General features: G+C 50.1%; 5 protein-coding genes across 6 annotated transcripts; all 5 read right to left on the reverse strand.

The window, feature by feature from the left end:
• Nucleotides 1-367: 367 nt before the first annotated feature.
• Nucleotides 368-2,684, reverse strand: LOC111070896 (solute carrier family 2, facilitated glucose transporter member 8). The gene is made up of 3 exons (XM_022361932.2): nucleotides 2,095-2,684; nucleotides 1,668-1,843; nucleotides 368-1,598 (listed from the first exon to the last, which is right to left on the reverse strand). The coding sequence occupies exons 1-3, from the start codon at nucleotides 2,252-2,254 to the stop codon at nucleotides 456-458; spliced, it is 1,479 nt and encodes a 492-aa protein (XP_022217624.2). The 5' UTR covers nucleotides 2,255-2,684; the 3' UTR covers nucleotides 368-455.
• A 29-nt stretch (nucleotides 2,685-2,713) lies between these two features.
• Nucleotides 2,714-10,926, reverse strand: LOC111070895. Of its 2 annotated transcripts, XM_041594126.1 has the most exons (4): nucleotides 10,827-10,926; nucleotides 4,594-5,005; nucleotides 4,233-4,411; nucleotides 2,714-4,153 (listed from the first exon to the last, which is right to left on the reverse strand). In XM_041594126.1, exons 1-4 carry the CDS (start codon nucleotides 10,845-10,847, stop codon nucleotides 3,020-3,022), a joined length of 1,746 nt encoding a protein of 581 aa, XP_041450060.1. In that variant the 5' UTR covers nucleotides 10,848-10,926; the 3' UTR covers nucleotides 2,714-3,019. The 2 variants fall into 2 exon arrangements, with proteins under 2 accessions (XP_041450060.1, XP_022217623.2); XM_022361931.2 differs by lacking the exon at nucleotides 10,827-10,926 and having other exon boundaries at nucleotides 4,594-5,117.
• Nucleotides 5,543-7,040, reverse strand: LOC111070908. The gene is made up of 2 exons (XM_022361950.2): nucleotides 6,735-7,040; nucleotides 5,543-6,667 (listed from the first exon to the last, which is right to left on the reverse strand). Exons 1-2 carry the CDS (start codon nucleotides 7,038-7,040, stop codon nucleotides 5,543-5,545), a joined length of 1,431 nt encoding a protein of 476 aa, XP_022217642.2.
• On the reverse strand, nucleotides 8,066-10,757 carry LOC121404505 (solute carrier family 2, facilitated glucose transporter member 7-like; the record flags this gene model as incomplete). The annotated part of the gene is made up of 3 exons (XM_041594146.1): nucleotides 8,066-9,213; nucleotides 9,293-9,471; nucleotides 10,409-10,757. Coding segments are annotated over 3 exons (1,653 nt in total), but the record flags the coding sequence as incomplete, so codon positions are not given.
• Nucleotides 10,927-11,338: 412 nt separating the features above from the next.
• On the reverse strand, nucleotides 11,339-12,836 carry LOC121404506. The gene is made up of 2 exons (XM_041594149.1): nucleotides 12,531-12,836; nucleotides 11,339-12,463 (listed from the first exon to the last, which is right to left on the reverse strand). The coding sequence occupies exons 1-2, from the start codon at nucleotides 12,834-12,836 to the stop codon at nucleotides 11,339-11,341; spliced, it is 1,431 nt and encodes a 476-aa protein (XP_041450083.1).
• Between the last annotated feature and the right edge of the window lie 6,106 nt (nucleotides 12,837-18,942).

An 18,942-nucleotide genomic window follows, 5' to 3' on the forward strand; every position in this document is an offset into this window, starting at 1 on the left:
ATGTCGATTGTGGCAAATGATTATAATTGATGACGTTAATGGCCGTGTGTAGACATTCTTAGTGTTCACTTTAAATTGCAGCAAACATTTATACAGGAGAGCCCAACATCTAATCTAAGATAAATGATAGCCGACTTAATTGGAGGTCGCAAATACTCGCAAACGTTTGTGCCTACACTGCGCGCTTATCTGACAAGTGGGATCCCCAGAATCAAATTAAAATTAGCTCTTCATGCTGACAGCAGAGAAAGAGCAGGCCGAGACACGTCGATAAGACACGAACAAGAGTGCCTTGGGACTGCCAGGGGACTGCCATGGGACTGCCAGGGGACTGCCAGGGGACTGCTATGCGTTCCTATATAGATTACATATATTTATTTTCAGCTATATCTAAGGGGTTGGGTGGGTGGGTGGTATAGTCTTATTGTGTGTGTGTGTTTGAGTGTTGCCTACTTTCAGGCTTGCGAGACCACAAAATTTCGAAACTTGATCTGTGCCTGACGCAGTGTCGTCATTTTGGTCTCCGGCATGCACCAGACGCTGCACAGAAATTCCGCCAGCAGCAGGGCAGCGAGGCTAAAGAAAAATGCGGCCATATTGTCAACGCCATCGATGTTTCGACTGAGATCCACGCGACAAATGCCCAGCTGGATGATCATCTCCAGCACATAGGCCAGGGCAATGCACTGCCGCTTCACACTCCGAGGAAAGGCCTCCGAAAGGTAGGCGGAGCTCGGGCCAAAGCCAATGCCCGCAAACAGCTGGTACAGCAGCAGCAGCCACAGCGCCATGCGCATGTCCTTGACGCGCAGCAGCTCGCTCGCCACAAATCTGCTGGCCACACCAACCGCCAGTCCGCCAGCCATGACCAGGCCCAGCATCAGGGGGATCTTGCGGCCAAGCGTGTCCAAGGCGAAGGCGCTCGTGCAGCTGCCCGCCAGTCGCAGCAAGCCGAAGAGCACAAAGGGCCCCGAACTGCCCGGATAGACAATGGTGCTCGTGAAGCTCAGCGTGTAGGCTACCAGCATGCTGGAGCTCGTCGCGTAGAGTCCCCGCAACAGGCAGAGGTGCAGCAGGGCGGGCAGTGCCTCCGTCCAGGCTCTCAGGCCCCTCATGGGCTGATTGTGGGCCAAATAGGTGCGATGATTGTCCATCTGATCATAGGTTTCAGCGGTTACGGCTCTGGGCCGATGCAGCCGGCTCAGTGCATCGAGGGCTCCCTCCTCGTCGCCATGGCTCAGCATATCCACGGGCGATTCGATTGTCAGCAGCCAGGCCATGCAAATGGCAATCACGCCCAGAATGGCGCTGAGTACGCCCTGGAACTGCTCCGCCGTGAACTCACTGTCCGTGTCCCAGCTCGCGCTGCACACGATCTGCACAAAGATGCCCAACGTAGTGGGCCACTGCTCGCCGGCTGAGGCCGTTACGCCTCGCTTATAGTACACCGACAGCTCTCCGGCCATGGCCAGTGTGGGCGCCAGTGCCAAACCATTGGCGAATCCATTCAAATATCGCGCCACGAACATGGCCTTGACATTGAACTGCCTCACCCCCATCACAATGCCTCCAATGACCGTGAGCATGGCGCACAGTTGCTGTGTGGGTATCAAAGTAAAGGGTTTTCTGCTGCTGGCTTAATCGTGGTGTTTTTCAATTGCACTTACCATGAGCTGCCTGTAGGTCAAGCGACGGCTAAGGAAGCCACCCAGCAGCGCGCCAACAATGGCCGCAATGAACCAACTGATGCGCAGGTGGGAGCTGACCTCCAGCTCGGCCAGTAGACTATCGAAGCCAATGCTCCAGGCGATGTGCAAGCCGCCAGTTACGAAGATCAAGGCAGCTGCAAAGTAAACCAAATATATATATAGTTATAAAGTGTGGCCCATGGCTATACAATCCCTAGTCCAAAAAGGTGTATGCAAAGTGCTTAAGAGTGTTCATTTGTAGCCTTCAATTTAGTCATTTGTTTAGTGTGGCCTCCACACCTATTTATTCTGTGAACAATTGACTCACAGTTGACTCACTGATGGCCACAAGTTCTACACACACACACACACACACACACACTTATATTTATTTCGTAAATCATACCAGCTCCAATTGCATTTGCCTGTGGCTGATTGCGCCGATCCTGATTGCAGCAGGTGCCCTGTCCCGTCTGGTAGATCATTTCCCGTTGCACCGCCGCACCGGGTGGGGCCGTGGGTATGGCCTGAAAGCCACTTGTTGTCGCTGTTCCCTCTGTCTGCATGACGTTTGGTATCGAGCTGATGGATGGCTATCGACCGTTTTGGTCGCGCGTCAGCACAAGACTACAATGCTCCCCGTGGCTCGGGCAGTTCTTTCACGATGGGTATGGTATGTTGAGCGGGCTTGTTTCCATTTGGTTTAACCATCGATGGCACACTAATCTTATCGTGTACCTACCGGCAACGATTGATAAGTGAACGCGTTCGAATTTTCGGTTGTGTTAGCTGTTTTATTTGATATCGCTATCAGATACGCGTATCAGCGATTTTCCTATCGCTGAATGTTTGCATTCGGTTCAACGCGCACCACGAGGGTGTGGGTGTGGTTGCGGGTGCGGGTGAGGGTGAGGGTGAAGGTGAGAGATCACAGCATGTGTTGCTGTTTGGTTTTCCGGTTTTCCCCAATATTCGTTGCAGGTAAATAGCTTTGCACTGAAGATTTCAAAATTATCTCTACTGAATTTTCGTTTTGTCGCACTTTATTTGTTGACACACAAGTAAATAAATACAAAAGAAGACAAGCAATACATGCAATAAATTCATGACATTTGGTGACAATTCAATTTCTATGTTTTGACAGTCCTGAAATGTTATCTGGCATTTTTTTTTTTTGCGATAGGCAAGGGGCGAGGCTATAAATATTTATTATATTTGATTTGGCTGTGACTCCAAAAACCTGCCGTAAGATGTTGCGCCAACTCGTATCGCTCTCTCACTCTCTAATCACACAGCAAACAACTTGTGTGTGTGTGTGTGTGTTAGCTCTGTTAGAGGCCAACATTGATGAGTTTGCGGAACTTCTGCTGGGTGCCGCGCAGCGTGGTCAATCGGGTCTCTGGCAGGCAGAAAATGCCAGCAATAAAGCCAAACAGATATAGTCCACCAATGGCATAGAAGTAGCTGCCGCCATCGTATAAATTGAAATGAGCCGACGAGACAATGATGTACACGAGCATCTCAGCGATGAAGGTGAAGGCGATACAGGGCTGCTTGACACCCAGCGGATAGGCCTCCGTCAGATACGGCGAGGTGGAGGTGAACGCTAGGCCTGCAAAGAACTGGAAGATCAGCAGCATGATGGTCACACCGCTCATGCCGTAGTAAACACTGTACTTGGAGCCAATGACAAAGCCCAGACAACTGCAGACCAGCAGGCCCAGCAGCAGCGGCTTCTTGCGGCCCACGCACTCCATGATGAAGGTCGAAGTAAAGTTGCCCATCCAGCGGCAGAAGCCGTAGCCAACGAGCCAGCCAGAAGAATAGCTCGTGCCATAGTTCGAAATCACGGATACGAGCAGGACAAAGAGGACAAAGTGGGATATGCTGAGGGCGTTCATGGCGCGCAGATAGGCCAGCTGGAGGAAGGCGGGCAGTGCCTGGACAATGCTCTGGCTCGTGGATATGTCCTTGTTATGGGCCAGATATCGCTTGTGCTCGGCCAGCTGTTCGTAGGTATCGCTGGTGAGCGTGTACGGTCGCTGTAGGCGGCGCAGGGCATCGATGGCGCCTTCTTCGTCGCCCTTGGCCAGCGTCAGGACCGGCGATTCAATGCACAGGAATGCGCCCAGACCCAGGGCTAACAGGCCATAGACGGCGCTCAGGATTCCCTTCAGATTCTCGGCCGAGAAGCTGCTGGATGAATAATAACCAGAATACGTCCATGTGCTGGTGTAGATGACCTGCAGCAGGATGCCAATGCCGAAGCACAACTGCTCGGTGCTCGCCGCGACCATGCCGCGTATATACGGAACGGACACCTCACCGGCCAGCGCCATGAATGGCGCAAACACCAATCCATTGCCAATTCCATCCAGATAGGAGGCAGCCACAACTGCACCACCATTATCTCGGATGGCGCCCATGACAACGCCTCCGACTGTCACCAAAAGTGCACTGAAAAGCTGCGCGTGCAGTGAAACAGATAAATCAGCAGGGAAGTGCAGGGATTATATACATATATGTCTCCTATCGATCACTTACCAAGACATACTTCTTGGGCACTCTGATGGCGAGGGCGAGGACGCAGCTGATAACCGCTCCGATAATGGCGGCAATGAACCAGGCAATAAAATTGTGCAGTGTGGTGTGGTAGGAGATGGGACCACGGAACCCAATGCACCACGCAATGTTCATGCCACCCGAGATGAAGATTAGACCGGCTGCAAAGGGGCAAGAACCGAATTTACGTATTAAAAAAAAGGAATCTATCGTTGATTCGAGTCATGGTTTTCGTATGACGTCACTTGGTTGGCTATCCAGTCCAGGAATAGGCTCCAATCAGGGTTATCTTATCGGACTGTTGTCAATGCAGAGCAGATGACTAATTCCCAGAGCTACTCACCAGCAGCCACGGCATTCGATTGGGGCTTGTTCCTTTGGTTGCGACTGAAGCAACCGCCGCTGGGGGGCACCACTGTGGTCGGTGCATCCTGCTGATGAGGTGGTGGTATATGTGCAGCCGGGGGCGGCACTGCGCCATAGCTATGGCCAGGTGGTGGTGGTCCGGGCGGTGCACCGTAGTACTGTGGTGGGTTGCCCTGCTGTATAAAACCGGGCTGGGGATATCCCGGCTGTGGGTAGCCACCAGGCTGGGGATATCCGTGCTGTGGGGGATATCCTTGCTGTGGGGGATATCCCGGCTGTGGCTGTGGATATCCTGGCTGTGGCTGTGGCTGTGGATATCCAGGCGCTGAGAGTTCTGGCTGTGGATGTCCTGGCTGCGGTGGTGCCGAGCTGAAGCCTGGCGCTGGTGCCTCGAACTTATCGTTTTTCATCGTTTCTGCTCTTCGGTTTTGAGGGTTTCCTTTTCGAGGGGTACAGCCAGCCGCCCGTGATGGGTTACGATTCCAAACTGATTGACCGAATGCCAGGGCAAGGGATTTTTGTGGCTTTTTGCGACTGGGCCTTGGCCAACTGATAATCGAGCAGAGAGAGGCCCGGGAGGCTTATCTATCGCGAATGGCATTGATAGCACTCCAACTGGTATTAGAAACGCAGCCTGTGCCGTGTGATAAGTGAGTCTTATCGCAATGTTCATGAATTATGGGTGTACTACCGGCCCCCCACCCAATCAAGTGGCCCACCCATCTAGATGGTGTCGCCCTCGCCATTGTCAAGTGGTGGTACGGTTAGGCCAAGATGCGGAATCGTCGTGTGCTTCCCCACAATCAGCAGCGGCAGCTGAATCACTCGTAGTTCTTGGTAACTCTGCAATCTGCCATCCCGTGGGTGAATTACACAATTAAACAAAATTTTCTTTTGGTTTTTAGATCAATTTGTATTTCATTTAGTTAGAAATCCTTGTTGAACCACTTGCTAAACTTCTGCTGAGCCTCCGTGAGCGTGGTGCGCCTCGTCTCCGGCAGGCAGAAGATGCCCAGAAAGAAGAAGGCCATGGACAGACCGCCCAGCACATAAAAGTAGGCCACAATGCCAGCTGGACTACTGGGCGCAAAGCTGCAGAAGATGAGTCGCAGTAGCAGCTCCATGACATATACGAGGGCCACATATTGGGGCTTGATGGCCAGGGGAAAGGCCTCCGTGAGATACACCGCCGAGGCGGTTTGTCCCAAGCCAGCAAAGAACTGCAGGCTGAATAGCAGACCGAGGGCCGCCTTCATATGCGGCGTGCGCCCAAAGAGGGTGGCAAAGGCGAGGGCCAGCGAGCCGCAGGAGAAGCAACCGAATAGCGTGGGCTTCTTGCGGCCGGTCGTGTCCATGAGGAGGAGCACGCAGAAGCAGCCACACCAGCGCATCACACCGAAGATCACATAGGGCCAGGCATGGAAATGGGTAAGCAGCTGGACGGCCGTCTCGTAGAGGGCACTCCACACGACCAGCGTCAGGCAGAGGGCATTGAGGGATCGATGGGCCAGCAGCTTGAGCAGCGGCGGCACGCCCATGCGGATGCTCTGCCACAGGCTCAGCCCTCGGTTGGTGGCCACATACAGCTTGTGCTCGTCCAGCTGGAGCAGGGTCTCGCTGGTGACCATGTAGGGACGTTGCAGGTGCCGCAGAGCTGCCACCGCCTGCTGCTCATTGGAGCGCAGCAGCAGGCTGACCGGCGACTCCACGCACAGCGTCGAGGCAAAGGCAAGGGCCACCACGCCAAGGAGAATGCTGAGCACACCGTGCACCTGATCGGCGGCAATTGTCACGTTCCAGTCCACCTGCCACACGGCCGTGTAGAGCAGCTGCAGCAGGATGCCAGTGTTGCAGCTCAGCTGCTCCACCGTCGAGGCCAGCAGACCGCGCATGCCGCACACAGAGAGCTCGCCCACGGTGCTCATGGCGGGCACAAACACCAGACCATTGGCCAGTCCGTCCAGATAGCGGGCTGTGATGATGGCCGCCGGCTGCTCGTGGCAGGTCAGGAAGAGTATGCCCGAGACCAGCACCAGACAGGATCCGAGAATCTGCGAAGTCAGAGAGATCTCTCACTCTCCATCCATTTCCACTTCTCTCTCTCTGCGATCTACTCACATAGACGGGCTGCTGGCAGGGCAGGCGATGGGTGCAGAGTGCCCCCAATACTGCTCCTATGGTGGCCGCGGCATACCAGGACACCTGCATGTGGAACGTCATCAGCAGCTCGTCCCGATGGGCGGAATGAACGGCAAAGCCGACACCCCAGGCCAGGCTCATGCCGCCCGAAATCAGGATGAACGACACCGAGCCGAGGGCATTCCACTGTGGCTGGTTCTTGTAGCAGCGACTGAGACAGCTGCGTCTTCTGCCCGGCGCTGTGCACGAATCCTGTGGCGTTGGCGCATACTTATCCGTCGCCATGCTCCAGTTGTCTCAGAGGCGGCCGACCAATTTTGCTCCTATTTATAATGGAACCCTGGCTGGAGGGATGTATGGCTCCTGTTTATCAGCTTATCGCGTATCCAAAAAACCATAACCGGTAGCCGGCACACCATAACTGTCGTAATAAAACCATCCCACGGGGGGCGCGCACGCATCAATCGAAATGGCAATGGCAAAAATCAATTTGCCTGGGACCCGCCCACCAGAGTCTTAATTAATATGATTTTGACTGGCATAAATCAATGGGAGTTAGGCGGGTGGGTGGTTAGGCTGCTTGGCACCTGTGACTGGCAATAGCTCATCAAAGTTCGGGGTATTTTTTGGTTCGTTTGGCTGATGGTTCGGCGCAACCGAATTCTTGTAAAACATCTGAGCCCAGTAATCAGATAAGATTACGTACAGGCCATGAAAAATTATAGCACAATTTAGTGAGTTAAGTGGAAAACGAATACAAAGCAAGTACCTTGAATATTCCCCACTTCGAGGAAATCCTATGATATCTGCTACTTAATAAACATGACCTATGGCCACTAATATGTGTATTATGTAAACCATCATTAATGTTAATAATTCAAAATTTTGGGAAATATATTGCATTTTAATTGAAATATTTCCTGTAAAATTTTTGCCTAATATTTTCAATGCAATAAACGAATTTTTTAAGGCCTATTTTCAGCAAGTTTCCATTCGATTTTGCGATTACATTCTGTATCCTTGCTAGCCTTCACTTATTTACCTCACCCCACCCCTTTTTAATAAATTTTTTCATGCCAGATCCAATCTTCTGGCCAGCTTTTGCATGCAGTTTCCTTTTTGAAGTTTATGGTCTAGCAGCAAGAAAATTTTGCCGAGTTGCCCGAAAAAAAGAGGGTGTGGGGAGGAGAACTTGTACCTGTAACACACTCCTTTCGCCTGCCACTGCATTGCGGCAGGCAATATTAACTTCTGTTAGGCAGATTAAGCCCAGCCCAGGCCAGGCCACGGCCGGGACCATTGTGTGTGTGTGTGTGTGTGTGTGTTAGCTCTGTTAGATGCCAACATTGATGAGTTTGCGGAACTTCTGCTGGGTGCCGCGCAGCGTGGTCAATCGGGTCTCTGGCAGGCAGAAAATGCCAGCAATAAAGCCAAACAGATATAGTCCACCAATGGCATAGAAGTAGCTGCCGCCATCGTATAAATTGAAATGAGCCGACGAGACAATGATGTACACGAGCATCTCAGCGATGAAGGTGAAGGCGATACAGGGCTGCTTGACACCCAGCGGATAGGCCTCCGTCAGATACGGCGAGGTGGAGGTGAACGCTAGGCCTGCAAAGAACTGGAAGATCAGCAGCATGATGGTCACACCGCTCATGCCGTAGTAAACACTGTACTTGGAGCCAATGACAAAGCCCAGACAACTGCAGACCAGCAGGCCCAGCAGCAGCGGCTTCTTGCGGCCCACGCACTCCATGATGAAGGTCGAAGTAAAGTTGCCCATCCAGCGGCAGAAGCCGTAGCCAACGAGCCAGCCAGACGAATAGCTCGTGCCATAGTTCGCAATCACGGATACGAGCAGGACAAAGAGGACAAAGTGGGATATGCTGAGGGCGTTCATGGCGCGCAGATAGGCCAGCTGGAGGAAGGCGGGCAGTGCCTGGACAATGCTCTGGCTCGTGGATATGTCCTTGTTATGGGCCAGATATCGCTTGTGCTCGGCCAGCTGTTCGTAGGTATCGTTGGTGAGCGTGTACGGTCGCTGTAGTCGGCGCAGGGCATCGATGGCGCCTTCTTCGTCGCCCTTGGCCAGCGTCAGGACCGGCGATTCAATGCACAGGAATGCGCCCAGACCCAGGGCTAACAGGCCACAGACGGCGCTCAGGATTCCCTTCAGATTCTCGGCCGAGTATGAATTATAGCCAGAATATGTCCATGTGCTGGTGTAGATGACCTGCAGCAGGATGCCAATGCCGAAGCACAACTGCTCGGTGCTCGCCGCGACCATGCCGCGTATATACGGAACGGACACCTCACCGGCCAGCGCCATGAATGGCGCAAACACCAATCCATTGCCAATTCCATCCAGATAGGAGGCAGCCACAACTGCACCACCATTATATCGGATGGCGCCCATGACAACGCCTCCGACTGTCACCAAAAGTGCACTGAAAAGCTGCGCGTGCAGTGAAACAGATAAATCAGCAGGGAAGTGCAGGGATTATATACATATATGTCTCCTATCGATCACTTACCAAGACATACTTCTTGGGCACTCTGATGGCGAGGGCGAGGACGCAGCTGATAACCGCTCCGATAATAGCGGCAATGAACCAGGCAATAAAATTGTGCAGTGTGGTGTGGTAGAAGATGGGACCACGGAACCCAATGCACCACGCAATGTTCATGCCACCCGAGATGAAGATTAGACCGGCTGCAAAGGGGCAAGAACCGAATTTACGTATTAACGAGAAGGAACGTGTGAGTCGTTTCAGGGGACACGACTCTACTTATAACCGTACTCAGTCAGTATATACAGCTTATCATTCTGTAGAATTTTGGAAAAAAAAAAATTTTACATTTTACATTTTTTTGCTACATCTGCTATCTACATCTACATATACAATGTCTATTATACATCTAACATGTAGATTGTACGTGTTCCATTTAGATTCTACATCTCCTCCGCTATGGGTTGCTCGCGCACTGAACGCGGCAGAGTGTGCGAGCGAGAAGGAAAATGAGTTGCGCTGTCGTTTTCTGGAGGGGGGGGCAGGGGAAGCAACTGAAAATTAATTTCGTCATTCTGGCTATAATTATGATCCGATCTGATTCAGATTCGGCAGTCTGGTAGATATGGGCATTCTCTACGATATCGTTTTCTTTATCGTTTCTTTAAAATTGTGGCTGCCACAGATTTTCGTCCTTTGTGGAGGCGGAAGGGGGCGGGGCGAAATTTTGAAATACACTTGTAGCAGTGTGATATCACATGAGTCTGGAAACCAAATTTGGTTTCCCTAGCTCTTATAGTCTCTGAGATCCAGGCGTCAAACAAGACGGACAGACGGACAGACAGACATGGCTCTATCGACTCGGCTATTGATGCTGATCAAGAATATATATACTTTATGGGGTCGGAAACGTTTCCTTCTCTGCGTTACACACATCCACTTTTACCACAAATCTAATATACCCCTTAACTCTTTTTTGAGTACGGGTATAAAAAAAAGGAATCTATCGTTGATTGGAGTCATGGTTTTCGTATGACGTCACTTGGTTGGCTATCCAGTCCAGGAATAGGCTCCAATCAGGGTTATCTTATCGGACTGTTGTCAATGCAGAGCAGATGACTAATTCCCAGAGCTACTCACCAGCAGCCACGGCATTCGATTGGGGCTTGTTCCTTTGGTTGCGACTGAAGCAACCGCTGCTGGGGGGCACCACTGTGGTCGGTGCATCCTGCTGATGAGGTGGTGGTAGATGTGCAGCCGGGGGCGGCACTGCGCCATAGCTATGGCCAGGTGGTGGTGGTCCGGGCGGTGCACCGTAGTACTGTGGTGGGTTGCCCTGCTGTATAAAACCGGGCTGGGGATATCCCGGCTGTGGGTAGCCACCAGGCTGGGGATATCCGTGCTGTGGGGGATATCCTTGCTGTGGGGGATATCCGTACTGTGGGGGATATCCTTGCTGTGGGGGATATCCCGGCTCTGGCTGTGGATATCCTGGCTGTGGCTGTGGATATCCAGGCGCTGAGAGTTCTGGCTGTGGATGTCCTGGCTGCGTTGGTGCCTCGAACTTATCGTTTTTCATCGTTTCTGCTCTTCGGTTTTGAGGGTTTCCTTTTCGAGGGGTACAGCCAGCCGCCCGTGATGGGTTACGATTCCAAACTGATTGACCGAATGCCAGGGCAAGGGATTTTTGTGGCTTTTTGCGACTGGGCCTTGGCCAACTGATAATCGGGCAGAGGGGCCCGGAAGGCTTATCTATCGCGAATGGCATTGATAGCACTCCAACTGGTATTAGAAACGCAGCCTGTGCCGTGTGATAAGTGAGTCTTATCGCAATGTTCATGAATTATGGGTGTAGTGGCCCACCCATCTAGATGGTGTCGCCCTCGCCATTGTCAAGTGGTGGTACGGTTAGGCCAAGATGCGGGATCGTCGTGTGCTTCCCCACAATCAGCAGCGGCAGCTGAATCACTCGTAGTTCTTGGTAACTGTGCAATCTGCCATCCCGTGGGTGAATTACACAATTAAACAAAATTTTCTTTTGGTTTTTAGATCAATTTGTATTTCATTTAGCTAGAAATCCTTGTTGAACCAGTTGCTAAACTTCTGCTGAGCCTCCGTGAGCGTGGTGCGCCTCGTCTCCGGCAGGCAGAAGATGCCCAGAAAGAAGAAGGCCATGGACAGACCGCCCAGCACATAAAAGTAGGCCACAATGCCAGCTGGACTACTGGGCGCAAAGCTGCAGAAGATGAGTCGCAGTAGCAGCTCCATCACATATACGAGGGCCACATATTGGGGCTTGATGGCCAGGGGAAAGGCCTCCGTGAGATACACCGCCGAGGCGGTTTGTCCCAAGCCAGCAAAGAACTGCAGGCTGAATAGCAGACCGAGGGCCGCCTTCATATGCGGCGTGCGCCCAAAGAGGGTGGCAAAGGCGAGGGCCAGCGAGCCGCAGGAGAAGCAACCGAATAGCGTGGGCTTCTTGCGGCCGGTCGTGTCCATGAGGAGGAGCACGCAGAAGCAGCCACACCAGCGCATCACACCGAAGATCACATAGGGCCAGGCATGGAAATGGGTAAGCAGCTGGACGGCCGTCTCGTAGAGGGCACTCCACACGACCAGCGTCAGGCAGAGGGCATTGAGGGACCGATGGGCCAGCAGCTTGAGCAGCGGTGGCACGCCCATGCGGATGCTCTGCCACAGGCTCAGCCCTCGGTTGGTGGCCACATACAGCTTGTGCTCGTCCAGCTGGAGCAGGGTCTCGCTGGTGACCATGTAGGGACGTTGCAGGTGCCGCAGAGCTGCCACCGCCTGCTGCTCATTGGAGCGCAGCAGCAGGCTGACCGGCGACTCCACGCACAGCGTCGAGGCAAAGGCAAGGGCCACCACGCCAAGGAGAATGCTGAGCACACCGTGCACCTGGTCGGCGGCAATTGTCACGTTCCAGTCCACCTGCCACACGGCCGTGTACAGCAGCTGCAGCAGGATGCCAGTGTTGCAGCTCAGCTGCTCCACCGTCGAGGCCAGCAGACCGCGCATGCCGCACACAGAGAGCTCGCCCACGGTGCTCATGGCGGGCACAAACACCAGACCATTGGCCAGTCCGTCCAGATAGCGGGCTGTGATGATGGCCGCCGGCTGCTCGTGGCAGGTCAGGAAGAGTATGCCCGAGACCAGCACCAGACAGGATCCGAGAATCTGCGAAGTCAGAGAGATCTCTCACTCTCCATCCATTTCCACTTCTCTCTCTCTGCGATCTACTCACATAGACGGGCTGCTGGCAGGGCAGGCGATGGGTGCAGAGTGCCCCCAATACTGCTCCTATGGTGGCCGCGGCATGCCAGGACACCTGCATGTGGAACGTCATCAGCAGCTCGTCCCGATGGGCGGAATGAACGGCAAAGCCGACACCCCAGGCCAGGCTCATGCCGCCCGAAATCAGGATGAACGACACCGAGCCGAGGGCATTCCACTGTGGCTGGTTCTTGTAGCAGCGACTGAGACAGCTGCGTCTTCTGCCCGGCGCTGTGCACGAATCCTGTGGCGTTGGCGCATACTTATCCGTCGCCATGCTCCAGTTGTCTCAGAGGCGGCCGACCAATTTTGCTCCTATTTATAATGGAACCCTGGCTGGAGGGATGTATGGCTCCTGTTTATCAGCTTATCGCGTATCCAAAAAACCATAACCGGTAGCTGCCACACCATAACTGTCGTAATAAAACCATCCCACGGGGGGCGCGCACGCATCAATCGAAATGGCAATGGCAAAAATCAATATGCCTGGGACCCGCCCACCAGAGTCTTAATTAATATGATTTTGACTGGCATAAATCAATGGGAGTTAGGCGGGTGAATGGGCAGGCTGCTGGGCACCTGTGACTGCCAATAGCTAATCAAAGTTCGGGGTATTTTTTGGTTCGTTTGGCTGATGGTTCGGCGCAACCGAATTCTTGTAAAACATCTGAGCCCAGTAATCAGATAAGATTACGTACAGGCCATGAAAAATTATGGCACAATTTAGTGAGTTAAGTGGAAAGCGACTACAAAGCAAGTACATTGAATATTCCCCACTTCGAGGAAATCCTATGCTATCTGCTACTTCATAAACATGACCTATGGCCTGTAATCTCTCTTCTTATAGTAGCCCTAGCACTAGGTGGTAGGGGCGTCGGCTGTCGAGGCACTGTCGGTCGGGATTCACTGGTTCCGTGCTCTTTCGGTAACTTGGGGGGGGTTCGTTTGACCGCGTCTCGACTCCTACTACATAAACTTAATATAGAATCCCTTGACTCTAAATGGAGCTAAACTCCGAAAACAACACACTGCATAAACATACCCTGTCTACGAAACAAACCGGGAATGAGCAAAAGAAAGGCTTTTGTCGATTCGCTCCAAAAGAGGTATGCGCGAGGCCTTGAGGTGGTATTCGACCCGCACTACTCTTTACCCGCCCTTCCATGATTTCCGATATGCAATACTTTTCCGGAAATCCCGTTTTTTTGTTCACCCTATCTCATTATGTCCCCATGTCACCAGGAAATTAATATCTTAACCGTCCATATTCATATTCATAAATTTCAGGTTATATTTCTGCACTTAGGCAAAGGCATCCAACACAAAATGCAAGCGAAACTTAAAAGAACTAAAAAAAATATATACAGCCTAATTTAAGTAGTAGAAAAGAGGAGAAAAAAAATTGCTTAAACCATAATAAAAATATAAGAATATATCATATAAAAATTATAAACATACCAAAAAAATCAACAATATATGTATAGCAGGATAGAAGTAGGTCGGTAAAATTAATTAGGAATATTCCATAATAATAAAAAAAATGTATAGAAAAATAATATAATTATTAAAACTACATCATGTTAAGGCATTGGGCAAATTATTTATCCGAACAAAGATAAACGAAAAGGTGATTGGAAGCCGCAATTAAAATTCAAAGGAAACTTTTTCTTTGTTGGCTAGTGTAGGTTTAATGCATTAGAAGAATGCAACCAATTCGAAAAACAAACAAACACGCAAAACGGAACTACCGACTAAACCTAACGGAAAGCTATGAGTAAAAAGCTTTACGCAGGCATAGCGGCAGCCGAATATCGTAAGCGCAAGCCCGTTTGGCTTAAGAGAATACCCGCACAAAAGGGAAATGGGAAATCGTGTCTTTCTTTGCTCTCACTTACGGCTTACAGTGGTCCCTCGCTGAAAGGCGCCTTTCGCTGAGATTTTCTGTGGAGGCTGTGGAAAAATTTTACGGTTTGCCCATGTCGGGTGGTTATGCACAAGGGGGGTATATAGATAGAAAGTTTTTCTTCTTTTTAACCAAAAACAAAAAAGTAAAATTTTGAAGATTAACAGCAGCGGGTTTTTTTGTTTTTTTTTTTTTTTGAGGGCTTACTGTACTTAAATAAATGCAAGAAAAGAAGTAAAGAGAGGTATAAAAGCTACACTAGACTACTCGAAATTTAATACGGCATCCTCAACGGCTTCATCTGCTCTTGGTGAGGGGGGTGGTGGGCTACTTCCAGCAGCTTGCTCGGGGCAGCGACGGCAACGCTTGGCGGCTGCGCAAAGGTTATGGCCGGTGCAGGTTATGTAACCTCCCAAGGAAAATTCGGCCGTTTCCAATCGGGGTGAAAATTTTATGGCCCACACCAAGGTACGGCGGCCTAGCCATAGATAGCGGCGTGACCTGGTGTGGGTACAAAGACTGATGCGGGACAGGCTGTCAATCGCTTCCCAGGCACTAAGGCGACAAAAAAACAAAAAACTCTATGAACCTACTCTTTTTCTTTTCCTTATAGGGCTTTAACCGTACCGTTCTTGTCTGCTTTTGAACAGGAGAGGATCGTTGGTCGGGTCTTTTCCACCGACGTGGTGTGAGGCGTGGCTGTAGGCGTGGCAGCAGCGTGGCGGCAGCGTGGCCAAGGGATTTTTCTCCGAACTCTCACACTTTTTACTTGTTTTTAGGCTTCACTCACAGCACAGCACAGCACAGAATTTAAAAATGACAAAATGTTTTTTTTTCGTTTACTCCGGACAGTTATATAACTTTTTCGGACACGTGGTTAAAATCTAAGGGTTCTACGGAACGTTTTGCCTCTCGCACGGATCCAACGATTAGAATTTTCAAAAGAGCACGACCTGGCCTTTTGATCCGTTTAAATACGAGCTAAAGATCTAAACGGACTCCCGTGCTAAAGCTTCGCTTCGATGCGCTGCACTGCACTGGCTCAAGCTTAGCTCAGCTGTTCTAAGTCCAGAGCTTGCACGCACCCACCCGAAACTATGCTACAAACATAATTGGCATAAATAGGGAAATCAAGGTTATTGCATGCGAGAATTTTGAGCAACATAGCAATAAGCTTTTATGTGTTTTTGCTGCTCAACGGCGACCGTTACACCACCCGATAATATCACACCGTTAGACGGAATATTAGCGGGAATCAGGCTTTAATGTCCTTCGCATGAAATGTTCCTATTTCTCTGCCCTGTAAATTTTCCAATAGGTAAAAACAATTACCTAGTTTCTTCCGCACTCGGCTCTTCAAAAACTTCGGAGCCAATTTGGCATTAAAGTTTTGCGTAAATTTGCTTAACGCAAAATTACGGTGAAAAACTTCCTGACCTTCTCGGAAAGAAACGGGCTTGGCTCGTAAGTTGTATTGAGCCACGTTGCGATCATACGCTTTCTTAATATTGGCCTGGATATCTTTCCGGATTAAAGCTAAATTGTCCGATCTCGATACCGGCACCACGGGTTCTTCCAACAAGTCTAAATCTTTCAGGAGCTTATAATCAGAGCCATGAGTAAGCATATCTAAACCAAACAGAGCTCGATATGGTGAACAACCTAACGACTGATGCAGGGACGATCTCAACGAGCAAGAGATACTTGTGAGATGCTGATCCCAGTAGGTCTGATCCTGTTGAAGATATGATCTCACCGCAGCTAACAAAGAACGATTCACTCGTTCCGCGGCGTTACTCTGGGGAGAGTATAGCGCTGTGTACATATGTTTGATTCCCAGCTCCGTCAAGAACGCATTGAACTCGATGGCTTTAAACTGCTTTCCATTGTCGCTAACAATGGTTTCAGGAACACCATATGCATGGAAGATATGCTTTAGCAGATACTCCTGAACTGCTATGGACGTAAACTTCTTCAGCGGATGTAGCCAATGGTATTTGCTGAAGTGATCTAGAACAATTAGCAAACCTACATGTCCATTCTTGCTTCGTGGATAGGGTCCAAGCAAATCTATGTACAACCGTTGAAATGGTCTACAAGTTGGCATGTGGTTTCCCATGGGTGGTCGTAAAGTATAATTAGGAGCTTTGCTTGCTTTGCAAACCTCACAACTGCGAATATACTCTCGAACATCTTTAGCTAAGCCGGGCCAAAACAAACTTCTACGAACTTTTTCGATGGTTTTTTTCATGCCTGCATGTGCAGAAGTAGGATCGTCATGAGCTTGTTTAAGAACATCGGCCTTCAATCGCTCAGGGACCCATAATTTCCAAGTTCGCCTTTCTTGTTCCGCATTCCCAACGGCGTGTTCGGTTCGAATGTACAGAAATGGGTCTGTAACTTTCAAATCCGGCAGCTTAGCGGAGTTTTTCTTGAACTGATCCTTTAACTGTAAGTAGCTCTCATCCTGAAATGCATCGGATTGGAGATCTATCACAGGATTCATCTCTAATTCTGATACCTCGAGTTCAGGTAATCGGGACAGAGCATCAGGGACAATGTGGTCTTTTCCTTTTCGGTGTGATATCGAGAATTTAAACTGCTGCAATCTAAAGATCCAGCGAGCTAACCTTCCTGACACATTTTGCTGGCGCATTAGCCACAGCAAACTGGAATGATCGGTAACCACCTCGAATTCTTGAAGTTCCAGATAACATCGGAACTTTTCGATAGCTAAAATAACTGCCAAGCACTCTCGCTCCGTAACGCTGTAGTTACGTTGCGCACGACTGAGCTTCTTCGACATAAAGGCGATTGGCTTTTCCTGCTGATCCACCAATTGCACGAGCACGGCTCCTATACCAAAATCGCTAGCGTCACAGTGAAGGAAAAATTTTTGTTCGAAGTCAGGGTTTTCGAGCACCGGAGCAGAAGTCAAAATGGTTTTTAAAGAGTCCATTGCGACTTGCACTTCCGGGGTCCAAATAAACTTCTTTTTATTGGACAATAACTCGGTGATAGGACATGATAGCTCTGAGAAATTTTGGATGAACCGACGGTACCAGCCACACACACCTAGAAAACCTCGAACCTGTTTTAGATTCCTCGGCGGAGGCCAGTTCACAATACACGCTACTTTGGAAGGGTCAGTACAAATACCTCCATTACTGATGACATATCCAAGATAATTCACACTGGTAACACAAAACTGACTCTTTGCAATGTTCAGGGTCAGGTTTGCTTTCCGAAACTGTTCAGCGAGTCGAACGAGGACTGCAAGGTGGGCAGGAAAATCCTCCGATACAATGCAAAGATCGTCCAAATATCCGAAAACACAATAGCGCAGATCCGGGGGAATGATCTCATCCATCAAACGACACATGGTGGATGGAGCATTACACAGTCCAAAAGGCATAACCTTAAACTGGTATAACGGCCTTCCAGGGACTGTGAAAGCAGTTAATGGCCTTGATTCCTCAGCGAGCTCAATTTGCCAATACGCATCTTTTAGATCGAGCTTGGTTATGATATTTGCTTTAGGCAAGCGAGCAAAAATACCATCAATACTTGGCAAAGGATACGCGTCCTTACGGGTGACTTCATTGAGTCGGCGCGCATCGAGACACAGACGGACTTTGTTGGGCTTGAGAACTAATCTCATTGGCGAACTCCAAGCACTAGAGGATGACTCAATCACGCCTAGTTGGAGCATGCGATCTACCTCGGCGTAAAGCAACTTTTCCACAGCTGGGCTGACTGGATAAAAGCGTTGTTTTACCGGGATGGCATGGCCAACCTCGATATGATGCTTAAGCAACGCCGTACGTCCTAATCCATGAGATGCATTGGGAAATAATTGCTTAACAACCTCGAGTTGTTGTTTTTGCTGTCCAGTTAGAGGATAACATACGGGATCTGGTTCGAGTTCTTCATCGTCCTTCGAACTTAGCTCGACCGAAGCAATTATATCTGGTGCGAGCGCAAAAGATCTCCAAAAATCGTGACCGAGAATCAGATTTTGCTTCAAGGATGGAATAATGTATAACGACATCGGTTTCTCGCTCGAGCGATACCGCATGTTGACCTTCAACACCCCCAGTATCTTCTGACTTTGGCCATCTGCCGTTTTTGCAGAGGCTTTAATTGGTTTATACTCTGTCAAAGAGGAAAAATCTGTCAGAGCCAACGCCGAACCTATGCAGCTAATACTTGCCCCAGTGTCTAAAAGACCCTGTTCAGTTTTACCTAAGAAGGATACTTCGGCATAACTGCGCATATCCGTGGGATTGCTAATGATAGCGGAAACTAAAAGTCTACGGTTAGTTCTAACATTATCATAATATTTCCTTAAGCGTAAGATTCGTTTAGGGACTTCATGTTCTTCTTCATTGAAGATTCTTTTCCTTATCTCTAAATAGTTATTAAGCCGTTCGGGATATGGCAAAAATCTACAGCTAGTATTTCCTACCAACGCCTTCTC

This window comes from Drosophila obscura, unplaced genomic scaffold (genome assembly GCF_018151105.1).
Source record: "Drosophila obscura isolate BZ-5 IFL unplaced genomic scaffold, ASM1815110v1 contig_208, whole genome shotgun sequence".
NCBI lineage: Eukaryota > Metazoa > Arthropoda > Insecta > Diptera > Drosophilidae > Drosophila > Drosophila obscura.

Excerpts from the sequence above, each read along its gene's own strand:
- LOC111070896 (XM_022361932.2), bottom strand. The coding sequence starts at position 2,254 with ATGCAGACAGAGGGAACAGCGACAACAAGTGGCTTTCAGGCCATACCC. Across the intron at positions 1,844-2,094 it reads GGCAAATGCAATTGGAGCTG|CTGCCTTGATCTTCGTAACT; the intron begins GTATGATTTACG and ends TTTACTTTGCAG. Across the intron at positions 1,599-1,667 it reads TGACCTACAGGCAGCTCATG|CAACTGTGCGCCATGCTCAC; the intron begins GTAAGTGCAATT and ends ATACCCACACAG.
- LOC111070908 (XM_022361950.2), bottom strand. The coding sequence starts at position 7,040 with ATGGCGACGGATAAGTATGCGCCAACGCCACAGGATTCGTGCACAGCG. Across the intron at positions 6,668-6,734 it reads CCTGCCAGCAGCCCGTCTAT|ATTCTCGGATCCTGTCTGGT; the intron begins GTGAGTAGATCG and ends CTGACTTCGCAG.
- LOC111070895 (XM_041594126.1), bottom strand. The coding sequence starts at position 10,847 with ATGAAAAACGATAAGTTCGAG. Across the intron at positions 5,006-10,826 it reads TGAAAAACGATAAGTTCGAG|GCACCAGCGCCAGGCTTCAG; the intron begins GCACCAACGCAG and ends GATAAGTTCGAG. Across the intron at positions 4,154-4,232 it reads TGCCCAAGAAGTATGTCTTG|CTTTTCAGTGCACTTTTGGT; the intron begins GTAAGTGATCGA and ends CTGCACGCGCAG.
- LOC121404506 (XM_041594149.1), bottom strand. The coding sequence starts at position 12,836 with ATGGCGACGGATAAGTATGCGCCAACGCCACAGGATTCGTGCACAGCG. Across the intron at positions 12,464-12,530 it reads CCTGCCAGCAGCCCGTCTAT|ATTCTCGGATCCTGTCTGGT; the intron begins GTGAGTAGATCG and ends CTGACTTCGCAG.